This window comes from Mchenga conophoros, linkage group LG18, assembly GCF_057382185.1.
Source record: "Mchenga conophoros isolate Kocher_MC1m ecotype Shallow Benthic linkage group LG18, M_conophoros_male_GT1.1, whole genome shotgun sequence".
Taxonomy (NCBI): Eukaryota; Metazoa; Chordata; class Actinopteri; order Cichliformes; family Cichlidae; genus Mchenga; species Mchenga conophoros.
Window position 1 is genome coordinate 37214596 of NC_140543.1, and position 13686 is coordinate 37228281.

The following is a 13686-nucleotide window of genomic DNA, read 5'->3' on the forward strand; positions in this document are numbered from 1 at the left end:
CTTTCTTGTCTTTATGTCAGTGGCTTCTATCTCCTCCTTTGGCCAGCCTATTACCCCAGCAGGGTACCTGATCATGGGCAGGGCGTACGTGTTGATGGCCCGGATCTTGTTCTTACCATTCAGCTGACTCCTCAGGATTTGCCTGACCCTCTGCAGGTACTTGGTGGTTGCAGCCTTTCTAGCAGCCTCTTCATGGTTCCCATTCGCCTGCGGGATCCCCAAGTACTTGTAACTGTCCTCTATGTCTGCAATGTTGCCTTCTGGTAGTTCAATCCCCTCAGTTCTGACTACCTTCCCTCTCTTTGTTACCATCCGACTACACTTCTCCAGTCCGAACGACATTCCAATGTCATTGCTGTATAGCCTGGTAGTGTGGATCAGTGAATCGATGTCTCGTTCACTCTTGGCATACAGCTTGATGTCATCCATGTACAGGAGGTGGCTGACAACTGCTCCGTTCCGTAGTTGGTATCCGTAGCCAGTCTTGTTAATGATCTCACTGAGGGGGTTCAGGCCTATGCAGAACAGCAGTGGGGACAGAGCATCTCCTTGGTAGATCCCGCACTTGATGGTGACTTGTGCTATGGGCTTGGAGTTGGCCTCTAGGGTTGTACGCCACATCCCCATTGAGTTCCTGATGAAGGCTCTTAGGGTCCCATTGATCTTGTACAATTCTAGGCATTCCAGTATCCAGCTGTGGGGCATTGAGTCATAGGCCTTCTTGTAATCAATCCAGGCAGTGCACAGGTTGGTCAGTCTGGTCTTGCAGTCTCGGCTGACTTTTCTGTCTACCAGTAGCTGGTGTTTTGCGCCTCTGGTATTCTTGCCAATCCCTTTCTGTGTCCCGCTCATGTATTGACCCATGTGCCTGTTCATCTTAGCCGATATGATGCCTGACAGGAGCTTCCATATAGTACTGAGGCAGGTTATTGGTCGGTAGTTGGAGGGGACCGGTCCCTTCTTGGGGTCCTTGGGGATCAGGACCGTCCGGCCTTCAGTTAGCCATTCCGGGTGTCTCTCGTTAACTAGCAGCTGGTTCATTTGTGCTGCCAGACGCTCGTGGAGTGCAGTCAGCTTCTTCAGCCAGTAGGTGTGAACCATGTCGGGCCCTGGTGCTGTCCAACTCTTCATACTGGAGACCCTTTCGTGGATATCTGCCACTGTGATGGTTACTGGACCCTGTTCAGGGAAGTCGCTGTGGTCTGCCCTCAGATCCTCTAGCCACTGAGCATTGCCGTTATGGGTTGCATCCTTCTCCCATATGCTCTTCCAGTATTGCTCCGTCTCCAGCCTTGGTGGTGCTGTTCTCTTATTGTTCCCTTGCCACTGAGAGTACACCTATACTGGTTCTGTGGAGAACAGCTGGTTTATTCTCCTGCCTTCTATCTCTCTGGTGTACCTCCTCAAGCGGCTGGCCAAGGCTGTGAGTCTTTGCTTGGCAGTTTCCAAGGCCTCAGGTATGGACAGCTTGCTGTATTTCTTAGGCACCTTATTTGTTGCACCTTTCTGCAACTCCGTTAGTTGGCTAACCTCCCTCCGTGCTACTTTGATCTTGCCCTCTAGCCTCCTTCTCCATGGAGGGTACTGCCCCTTGTCGCTGTTCAACTTGTAGCCAAGCATCTCACTGTACGGCTATCATTTGTTAACATGACGCTTGTTCTTATACATGTAATACATTTATTACCAACCTGAAAGCTTATCCGCTGGTCATTCGACATGACGAATGACTTCTGAAATCTTAATCTAGCTCATGATGCTGTAGATTTCCGTTTCGGTCCACTAGTAAAACCTAGTTCTATTAATCTGCACTCATTACTCTTGAACCGGAAGTAAGTCCCCAAAAACTGAATTTTGGAACCGAAACTGAATGGTGAGAAGTGAATCTGAAATTATTTGAGAGCTAAATTTTTAAAGGATAATATACAGTTTCAAAGCAAATGAATTCATTACCAAAATATAAAATTCAATTTCAATTTAGTGATGATCATTTTCAAACCAATAAACTGAACTTCAAATTAGGCTAATTCATATTCAGTTTCTAAAAGCATTTATTCAAGTTACAATTCAGATTCAATCCGAGCAATTCAAATGTAACTTATTCAAATTCAGTTTCTTTATTTTAAAGTGGATGGTAAAGCGGATGCTGCATCCAGGAGCGAAACAACCGCATTATACTGCTAACTTAACTTCTGCTCCTTGCAAGCATATGTGTGGACAGCATGCTAACACTAAGCTAGCAAGAAGTCAGCATGACTATAAAGACTGTAGCCTATAGGTTTATAATGATACCATATATAATGATAAATGGTAAGTATGAGACAATGGATTTCATGTCATTTTATGGAGAAATGTAAGAGTAATGTAATGAGTAGTATAACAAATTACTTTCTCCTGGGAGTAGTTTAGCAATGCACTGCATTGATTTTAATAAAAGTGTTCTGTGTGTGTGTAATACATTACTTTTTATGAGTGATGACCCCAACAGTGGTTACAACAAAGAGGGGAAAAACTTCCAACACGCACAAACATTTAACCACACGGCATGATATTAATTTGTACAAATGTATTAATGTTATTATGACACAAATGACATGCTGCTTAGCCTGTGAGAGCCATATAAGAACTCATAAGACATATAGATAATTTTCATGTTACCTATAAAAAAGACCAACATTAAGTTCAATGAGGAGAGATGATTAGAAAGAATGAACGTGATTTATTGATGAAAAGAATATAGATAGCGGATAGACTCTGGTGGCCCGTCTCAGCGGAGTGGGTGAAAGGGATTAGAGCAGGACGGAGATGCTGGTGGTGGAGATGAAGGTGGCTTGAATGGAGCCTGAGTGATGAGAGGTAGAGATGGGGAGGAGGTGGGTTGCACAAAGCCGTCTGCAAGGAGAATGATAGATGCCAATGAGATTTAAAGTATACAGCATGAATGCTGATTGGCCTGGAGAAGGTCAGGAGAATGTGATTGGACTAGACCAGTGATGATGAGTGATGATGGGAGTGCTTAGATTTAGCTGGCAGCACCTGGATGTGGACAGATGTGAGGCCATACATCTTCTTTATTGAACTTGTGCATAAGCTTCATTTGTATTAAAAAAGTCAGTTCAAAATAATTCATGTCAACAGAGAAATGGCTGGATTATTTCTGTTAGTACAACATAGAAACAGTGTAGAGCTTTCACTGCTCTCAGGTTGGTCAGACTCCCACAGCATTGGGAACAGATCTACAAAATGAGTAGGAGTGCAGATCTGCTGTGGGAAGATTGCTTTCCCAGTCAAACACAATTTACTACATTTGTCTCCACAAAGAAAAGAAGGAGACTTAACAGCTCTATTAGTCAGACAAGGAATACATTTACCTAGTTTAGTTATGTTTTATTTGTGGAAACTACAACCCTCTTTTCAAAGATGTGTAGACACTATATTAAACGTAAATAAAAAGACAACATAATAACCTACAATTTGCTGAAAGCGTATACTGGGGACGATCCACCCAAAGTGGCCAGGGAATGATATAGATGAAAACAAAAGAGGGAGCATAAGGAACAAAAAGAGATGAAGAGAGGGTAAACAGCAGGCCTAACGCTTGCCACTGGTACAACTGTTGATGGTGCAGAAGCAGCAGCCCCGACAGCAAACGTGGGGAAATTTGAAAAACATTTCACCCCTAAACTTTGTTCTACGAGTTGCGTGAGCCCACAGCGACGGTAGAGGAAGTGCCCGGCTTCATTAAGGGATTTGACTGGGCGGAGTCGGTAATGAAAATGAATGAACAGGCTGCGGTCAGTGCGTGAAAGTCCAGTGCACAGTGATCAGCCAAAAAGTGTGTCGGCCCACCGGGCAAATGCCTGATATGCCCATTCCAGCCCTGCAGTATTAGTGTCAAGTTTGAAAGTCTAGTATTATGACTAGCCTAATTCCCACCTACACCTGTAATCACAGTCCCTGAAAGCAAGTGGTGTTTTAGACACTATGTTACTGTGCTAGCCAATGTGAAAGCTGCACATGTGGAGATGTACTTACAGTGACAGTAGGTGCAGCGAAGGCCAGGCTGAAGAGCAAAGGCAATGGACAGACTTCCTGTCTTGGGAGGATGTACGGCAGAGATAGACTGCGATCATTACAACTGTACCCAGAATGCACCGGCTGGAAAATATCCGTCAGCTCCAGGAAGTAAAGACTGACAATAGAGGAGGCCAGAATAGGGAGCTGCAGAACAGAACACAGACCGATGCAAAACAAATGAACACAGTGTGTGGAGATGAAGTTAGGAGAAATACATCAATACAAAAAAATCACACACTTGTTTAAAAACAATAAACTGCATGGATATAAGAAATTGACCTGTCTCATTGTGTCTGTTGAAGACTTGTCCTCATTTTTATAGATTCAGGCCAGAGTAACTCAACTAACTTAAAGTACTCATTCAGGTATTTGTCACAGATAAATGGTAAATGGCCTGTATTTGTATAGCGCTTTTACTAGTCCCTAAGGACCCCAAAGCACTTCATACATCCAGTCATCCACCCATTCACACACACATTCACACACTGATACTCCATATGAAGCAATGCCCAAACATTACTCCGTTTACTGCCCTCCCCCCGGCTCAGAGATTTAGTGGGGTGTTGTATATGAGTGTGGACTTGTATACAGTTAAACATGTGTGGGTTATAAAATGGCAAATTCTGAATATTGATTTGAAAATAATGGAATTTGAACAAAGGGGGTTGAAACAGAAAACGTGTAAATGTCATGCTACTCCTTTTTGAGCATAAACACTGTGTAGATATTAGATATTCATGGAAACTTGATGTTTTTACGTTTTTCTCTTGTTATTTTAGTTATATTTACATGTTCAAAATAAACTGTTCTGCCTATCCACATTTTATATGTACATTCACAGGTTAGGTGCTCCTGTTTAAGTGCTTGTTGATGCAAATATCTAGTCAGCCAGTCACAATGTCACAACACAATGCATTAAGGCATGTAGCCATGATCAAGGCTACCTGATGAAGTCCAAACCAAGTGTCACAGTGGGGAAGAAAGGTGATTTAAATGAAGATGAAAGTAGCGTGGTCGTTGGTGCTGCTCTGAGTATTTCAGAAACTGCTGAACTACCAGGATAACACAACCTGCTTCCAGCAGGATAACACACCTTGTCACAAAGGTGAAATAATCTTAAACTGGTTTCTTTGAACACGGCAATTAGCTCACTGCACTCAAATATACTCTATAGCAGGGGTCCCCAACCCCTGGACTCCGGTCCAAATGTGGAGATCAAGGGGGTTTACTCCAGACCTAAAGCATTTTCCCATTTTCTATGTCGTTAGATATTTTATTCCTGCTGGCTGCAGTGGCTGACTTTTGAACAGGCGCGATGGGCAGCTATGTGGGTCAGCGACGTTCTAGTCCACACTAAGCCAGCTGGTGGCGGTATTGCACCACCAACTGCCAAAAAAACGACAAAGAAGAACAATGCAGGCCATTCAATGCGGGTTGCTAAGTAACTATCTTGGAAGCTCGCACTTGCTGACAGCACAATGACGACTTGGTGGTGCACAGAAGACTGGGTAAAAGAAGATGGCTCTGTCAAAAATATGTAAAGTGGACTATGAAAGATGAATGGCCATTCCCCATCTGTGAATGCTACTCATGACCACTGATCAGTGGTTGTTGATCAATGGTCATGACAATTTGCATATTATTGATCAAGGAGCTGATCTCACAGCCCATTGTTCCTTCAGTGGGCTGGTTTCAGTCATTGTGCAAATGTCCTGTTTATAAGACTGAAACCTGCAGTCAGCTGAGACTGAAGACGTCACCTGATGATGACGAAACGTTTCTCCCACTGAAAACATCCTGACGAACAGAATCAAACTTTTGGGATTTACTTACCTGGTTGATTGAGCATCGAGACACCTTAATGTTGGTTTGTGTGCAATAGATTATTGCATAATTTCTTTGTTAAATAGTTTTAATATCAGTACTTGAACTGGATTGCACTTTTCTGTTCAGCAGATGATGTAATGAGCACATGAATAATTGATCAGTAGTTACAAGACAAAAATCTATATTGTTAATTAAATGTTTAATAAACATGAAAGAAAATATTTTTGTTGGTTCATTTAAAATGTTCTGACCCCAGATTGACTGGATGATGGAGTGGACCTCCTGCTATTGTAGCTGGATACCGCTGCTCTGTAGTCACCAGATCTCAGTCCCACAGAGCATCTTTGGGATGTGTTGGAATGACCGAACAGGAAGGTTTCTATGGAGCACGTCTGATTTTGGTTGGCACTGAATGATTTAAAGAAGCCGAAAAAGAAAATATAATTGAAAAATATTTTTGGATTTACATATAATTTGCATCTTACTTGTCTTTCTAAACCAGCCAGAACAACTGAAAGTCCATTTTAAGTTGGATTAACTCCTTCCTATGTTTGTGGTGTATTACATTCAACTGTTTCATAAAATGTAAATAGAACCTAAGTACATGTAAAATTTATTGTATTATCCTTTTCTAACACTTTTATGTTTTAACTGATTTAAAGAAGAAACACAAAAGACAAAGTGCTACATTTTAGATCTCTCTTTAACCTGTCAGTCAAATGTTCAACAGAAAGAAGCATCATATTGCATATTTTTGGCTTATTTAATGATACAATTATCTGCACTGCACATATGTGAAACCCAGGGGTTAAAGTGGGCCAGAGTGATCTGCGTAATTTCAAATGGCTGAATCAAAATCCCCAAACACACAAACTGTTCCCACGCAGTTTGTCAGAAAACATATCTGTGAGCTAAATGTGCAGAAAACATGTGCAGCACTGATAGCTGCAGGAAAATGTAAGAGGAAGAGGAGAGATTATTTTCAAAGGTGAGGACTGCTCAGCAAGCTCACATGTAACGTCCTAAATCGCTGTAGGTATTTAAAATCAGATCATTTATCAAGTTTTTGGCTTGTTTTTCTGAAACATCTTGCAAAACGAGCTGACGTATGCAAATGTTGGGTTATTCACAGGTTGCATGAAAATACCAGGCAGCTTAGCGCAGCATAAAGTGGTGTGTTAGCAGGACTGTGATAACGTTTACAGTGATGCATTATGTTGGACTGGCTAAATCTCGATTACATCAAAGGTAACAGACATTAGTTTATAACACTGGTCAGATTCACTCACTGAATTCCACCTGTTATACCAGCTATCAGCCGTAGAACTCACATAACATTTGTTTATATCTTTTTGAAATTTGGCTGGCTAAATCCACACAGAGAAGCTATTACTGAAGCAGCACAGCTGATCACAGCCTGCACACAAAGAATGTACTGCTCCTACGGGGTAAGAGCATCACAGGAGCACAAGCTAGCTAATGTGGCTTAGCTGCTCAAAAGTGTATGCAACTAAAAAGTTGTGTTGGTTCTCAGTCACCTAGGTCATGGCAGTCTAAGGAGACATTTCACCTCTCATCTGAGAAGCTTCTTCAGTTCTAAAAGCCGAAGGTGGAGAGTCCCAGGTATTTAACCTGGGTTGGAGCTGACCCACTCACCATCACATAGCAAGGTCTCACACCCATGACCTCTGCTTATCTCAGAGGCGTCCTCCTTCGTTTGTTTACTGCTGAGAAACCAAATAATGTTCATTTGTCTATTTAGGGTCCTGAGCTCCAGCATCATGACAGGTATGGCTTAACAGCTTGGACATATCAAACATATGACTCCAGCAGACAATCTATACTGCATTTAAAACATGTTTCTCTCCATGTTTGCTCTGATGACTGTCAGGCAGTATTGGGAATACATGTTGTGTTTCAGTGTCAGCAACAAACAAAGTTTCTTGTTTCTAAGCTGGCAAACCCTAATGTCTCTGCTCCTGAGCCGACTGAGCATCTGTGACTGTTTCTGTGTTCACCAGCCCAAGAAATTAGATAATGAATGTTGTTTTTCTCAGCCTGTGAAGACACAGCCTGAATTTTGTGTTGCCAAGCTGCCATGGCAGAGTCTTTCTGTGGTGCTTCACTTGAGACTATGCTAGTAGCACAGCTAAAGCCTTCAAGGACTGTCGCTCCATCTGGAGCCCAGGTAAGCACTGTTTCTGTTGTTGCTACTCCTAAAGACTGTTGTGCTCTCTTGTCTGTGCCAATAATGATTATAGCTCCACCAGTGATTGCCCCTGAGCCTTCACCTCCACCTGTGTCTGCTCCTAGGCCGGCACGGACCCAGCACTCTCCTGCACCCGTTCCAGTTCTTAGTCTGCTGATTAAATTGTGTCCACAATGAAGATTCAAATTTTAAGGATCAACTCCTGGATTTGTGAGTGAACAACCTGTGAGTAGCAAACTTATCAGGGAGGGAAAACAGACCAAACTCATGTCATACACGAACAAACAAATTAGGTTCCTTTGCTGGCTGCAGGACGTCCTGCAAACAGCAGCAGGGTTTGCTTGAGGTGTTAAGGAAGACTGTAAAAACATCTGGTAGCTCAGCAGACTAATTAAAAATTTAACAAGCAAATATACAGCTTGAACTTTCAGGTGGAACCACATAATTTCATGGAAAAGATCAAGAACGAACACGGAGACACAGAAACCCATCATGGTGTTAAACTGACACAAGCTCACAGCAGGGTTCACATAGATTGAACTAAGTGGTGATATTTTATCTATTTTAAGAAATTGTTTTAATAATGACAGCAATTATAAGAAAGAATAAAGATTTCTAAAACTGTTGTTTTTTTACTATTATTATTATTTTTCTGTATCGTTCCAATCAGCCTTTATCTGTCTGTCTTTCCACATAAACAGGTAGCGATTTTAGCATTAGCATCTTGGCTAATCCAATCAGATGGCGACAGACAACATGTCATTCCACACCTGCAGAAGAAAATACTGCTAATGATGACTTGTGACAATATGTCTCTTGTGTAAATAAACACATACATCCAAATGTATTGTTGTTTTTAATAATGGTAAATGGCCTGTATTTGTATAGCACTTTACTTAGTCCCTAAGGACCCCAAAGCGCTTTACACTACAATAATGGTAAGCAACAATGCGTGCTCCACGGCTAGTCTGCCAGAAAATATAACAAGATATCAAATTTAAAATAATCCAAAGAACATGTGTAGCTGCTACTGTACAAAGAGATGAAACATGCCAAAGATGATTGGTTCAGGTAAAACAAGCAAGTCAAAGGTCAAGCAGAACTGGGTACAAGAGGCTGATTAATAGTACTTTTGCTTGAAGAGCCCACCCCAGTTGAAAGTAGGAGTGTGCCACATATGTTATATACTGATTTCATTGCTATAGCAATGCCATTTTCTTGTTCCTTAGTGTAATGAACGAGCCCAGGCATGTCTGAGAGCAAGAGCTGCTTGTCTGATCATAAGTATCTGCGTCAGCAACCTACAAAGCACCGTACCTTGAAGATATGCAAGAAAACTGATATGCAAGAAACAAACTTGTTTCACTACTTGGGGCAAAAGCACAGCACTGAGTACAACCAGGCTACAGACGAGGGAACACCAGCAGCTGGTCATGTTTAACCCAGATGACTACACTAAACATCAATGGAGCGCTCGTAACTGTACCAGGAGCAGCAAACAATGGATGGAAATTATAAAATATTTTATTATGTCAAAATATTGTGTAGGGTTCTGATGAGTTACACGGTTACTTTAATGACTGATAAACTAAAGCGTAAAGCAGTTATTTTGCAGTTATTTACAGTAAAGACCCTACATATTAATCAGTAATTTTCATTTTATTATTTCATTGGAAAAAGTCATTGGTTACACTGGATCCAACAACTGAAAGCAGTTAAGTAGCTGACACACTGTAACAGGTAGGGCTGCCACGATTAGCGGACTAGTTACGATTACGTCGACTATCAAAATCGCCGACAACTAATTTAATAGTCGACTTGTCGTGTGAAGCTTTGTAAGATCCTGAAAGACGCCGGAATAAGTTGTAGGATTCATCCATCCAACCATAATCTTCCGCTTATCCAGGGCGGGGTCGCGGGGGCAGCAGCCCAAGCGGAGAAGCCCATCCTTGTCAGATGCCCGAACCACCTCAGCTGGCTCCTTTCGATGTGGAGCAGCGGCTCTACTCTGAGCCCCTCCCGGATGGCCGAACTTCTCACCCCATCTCTAAGGGAGAGGCCAGCCACCCTTCGGAGGAAGCTCATTTCCGCTGCTTGTACTCGCGATCTTGTTCTTTCAGCCACTACCCACAGCTAGTGACCATAGGTGAGGGTAGGGACGTAGATCGACCGGTAGTTGTAGGATTTAAAAGTGTAATAACGGACTGAAACAGAAGATGGCAGCACTGCATCTACAAGGATGCCAGCTGCCCTTAAACGCCAAAGAAGAAGAAGCAGTCTCCGTCAGGGGCTGCATCCTCCTGAGGCCCCATTTCTAGGCCGATTACGTCACAGCGATGCGACGAAAGCTGTCTAAATTCAAAGAGTCCTCCAAATGCATCCGCCTTTTCCCCAGATTTGAAGGATGGGTCGCGTGTATCCTTTGTGGCCCAGCCTATCCCAGAATTCATAGCGCGATCCAGCTAATTCCAGTTTCCAACAATGGCGGCCGCTACTTTTTACTACTACTCTTATTACTCTTTCTGGGTCACAAAATAAACTTTTAACATTTTCAGGTGAGAATGTAGCTGTGTACACTTCATATATCTGCTCGGTTTATCAAGACCACATATTTGTAAAGCGCTCCGACGTTTTCGGAGACGTCTGCTACCCACCAGCTCGATAACTGACCGGGAGGTCACTAGAGCCGGCAATAACACCAAACTCCCGGCATATCGTTTTCAGACCCCCACGGTCTTTCGCTACTCAGGTTAAACATGATATATAAGTCGATCGTGGCTCAAGAGTTGGGAGTTCGTCTTGTAATCGGAAGGTTGCCGGTTCGAGCCCCGGCTCCGACAGTCTCGGTCGTTGTGTCCTTGGGCGAGACACTTCACCCGTTGCCTACTGGTGGTGGTCAGAGGGCCCAGTGGCGCCAGTGTTCGGCAGCCTCGCCTCTGTCAGTGCGCCCCAGGGTGGCTGTGGCTACAATGTAGCTGCCATCACCAGTGTGTGAATGTGTGCGTGAATGGGTGGATGACTGGATATGTAAAGCGCTTTGGGGTCCTTAGGACCAAGTAAAGCGCTATACAAATACAGACCATTTACCACTTAGATAACTTAAAAATGTGATTGTTTAGCTTTTTTCAGTGTTTTATTTGTTCCTCAGTAAATCGGTTTGGCTGAGATTAAAGTTATAGTTTTCACACAGCTGAATAAACGTCAAACAGAAAACTGGTTAAACAGAAGTGTGAGATGCTTGAAAATTTACTCCAGCGTCCTGTTATATTTGAGATATGAAGGATCAGATGGCTGAGTTTATTAAACTCCACTGAGACAATCTGCAAATCTCATTAAAAGTTTAATAAACTATCGAGGACTTTCGGTGAGGCATGTAGAGACATGGTCACGCCACATTGAGCTCCGTCTGTACTCTCCCTTTCTAGCAGCCGAAGCCAAAAGAGAAACATTGCAGAGCGTGATGAAAAACATGCGGGCAGAGGCCTTGGACCAAGCTCTATCGCCTGTCGGTGCAAGTATTTCTCAAAATGTAACCTTGCTGCAGTCGGTCCAAGACAACTTAAACATGCAGGAAGCTAAAGTGGATATGCCACTGGTCAAGGTCGATAACCTACAGGGCTCAGTCCGCCAAGTCAAAAAAGATGCTAACAACTGTATAACTGAAATGGGCAAGCTCACACTCAAGATTAATCAGTTGGAAGATCGAGAACGGAGAAACAACATCAGAATCACTAACCTACCAGTGGGAATCGAAAGGGATCCTTGCGAGATGGCATAACTCAGCTCATAACCTCAGGACGTCGGAGCAGTATGCATCACGTGATAGAGCGGCTGTGGCGTGCGAGACCTGTCGGCAGTCTGGTTGAGCATTTGGAGCCTCGCTACCAAACCAGCATTTAATCTCAGAGAAAGGTATCCCAGAGAAGTAAAGCAAGTGTGTAAGTTCATCTCTGAATGTTTGTAAAACATTCCCACATTAAGCTTAACAACTGATATAAGGAGCTACAGCCTCTTCTCTCTCCCTCCCTCTCTTGGTGCTGCTTCAATCATGAAACTGATCAATGATCAGCTGATCGGCTTTTCTCTCTTGTTTGTTTATCGCCCACTTTGCGCCAGAAAGAGGAAACCAGCCGCTGAACAACAGCAGCACGTTTAAGCTTGATAAGCTGCTGTTAGAATTTATTTAATATTACTTTCTACACCAGGATCTTTTTCTACAGCTGACGGCTGTAACTGTGCAGGGGCGGATCTAGCAAAGTTTAGCCAGGGGGGCCGATAGGGCATGAACAGGGAAAAGGGGGCACAAAGACATACTTTTCTTTCTTACTCTCATGTCTAGCTTTTAACAAATAATTATCTGAATCTTACAACCAAAGTTTTCATCTAATATAAAATGTATAGTCCATTATTATATATCAGAACTATTAAGTCAAATTTTTAACTTAGTAAGCTATAGTACTTTTTCCTTTGGGTACCATCTGTGCAGTCTGCAATTCTGTTGAACGAAGATATTGAATCTATTTAATTATTGTAGAAGAATAATTGATTTCTGTGCATTTTTTTGCACATACATTAAATTAAAGTTGATTACGTCGATTAAACATCATGAGGTGGAGGGTGGGGCGTGGTTCCCTATTTTTCTTTTTGCTGGGAGTTTGCAACCCTATTAGTTAGGTTGCTTAATATTTCCTTCTTTTTTTTTTGCCTGTCCCATTTGGTTCTTTAGCCATCAGAATTGTTGAAGACCAACAAGGATACCCAATGGATTTATTTTGCCAAATGGATCATCATGGCCTTGCCGTATTGGTCCATTTGATCGACCTTTGTTTTTATTATTTATTTTATTTTATTTTCAGTTGTTACAGACGGGACAGATATGAGTGAGGGATAGGAAAGGGAGAAAGAAAGAGGAAGGAAAAGAAAAACAGAAGGGGAGAGGGACAGTGAAAAAGGGAAAAAAAAAATCTCCTGGATCACCTGTTGAGAGAAAAAGAATAGAAAACAAGCAAAAAAAAAAACCCAAAGCAACATACTAAACACAACACCATCGCATTAATCTAGCTAAGTGTAAACAGCAGTAAATACTAAATATTCAATGTTGTTGTGCAGCAAGCAGGACCGACAGCGCACAATGTGCTTTGAAGTAGCAGCCAAGAAAGGTGTAGTTTATGTCTATGGACAGTGAACACCTGTGTGGATCAGCACGCTTGTATTCAAATGGTTTCCACATGTAACGGTCTGCAAGAGGATGGAGAGAGCCATAGCCCCGCCCCCCAGGGCATGAAGCAGGCATGGAGGAGATCCAGGCCCCAGACATCCAGAGGCCCCAGAGTGCGAGAGCCCAAGGAGGACCACCGGCGGGGCATCCGTGCCACCCTCATGGGAAGGGCTGAGGATCCCCAGACGAGGCGTCACCCAGTAGCCACCGAGCAGAAGCTAGAGGGGGCTGCACCGGCGTGCCCGCCGGCTCTGCCGGCAGCCAGCTGTGCCAGAGTGAACCGAGCCGCAGGCCCGAAGGCTGGAGGCCCGAGGGCCCCCCGCACCCCGGAGGAGGCCTGACCGAGCAACAGGCACCA

At 43.2% G+C, this 13686-nt stretch overlaps 1 protein-coding gene across 1 annotated transcript in view; it reads right to left on the reverse strand.

Moving 5' to 3' along the window:
- Nucleotides 1-13686, reverse strand: part of LOC146554378 (phospholipid phosphatase-related protein type 4-like) — a 68838-nt gene that overhangs the window by 47946 nt on the left and 7206 nt on the right. Inside the window, exon 2 of the mRNA XM_085255894.1 lies at nt 4033-4218. Within this exon, the coding sequence (XP_085112020.1) occupies nt 4033-4218 (186 nt within the window). The remainder of the gene's footprint in view (nt 1-4032; nt 4219-13686) is intronic.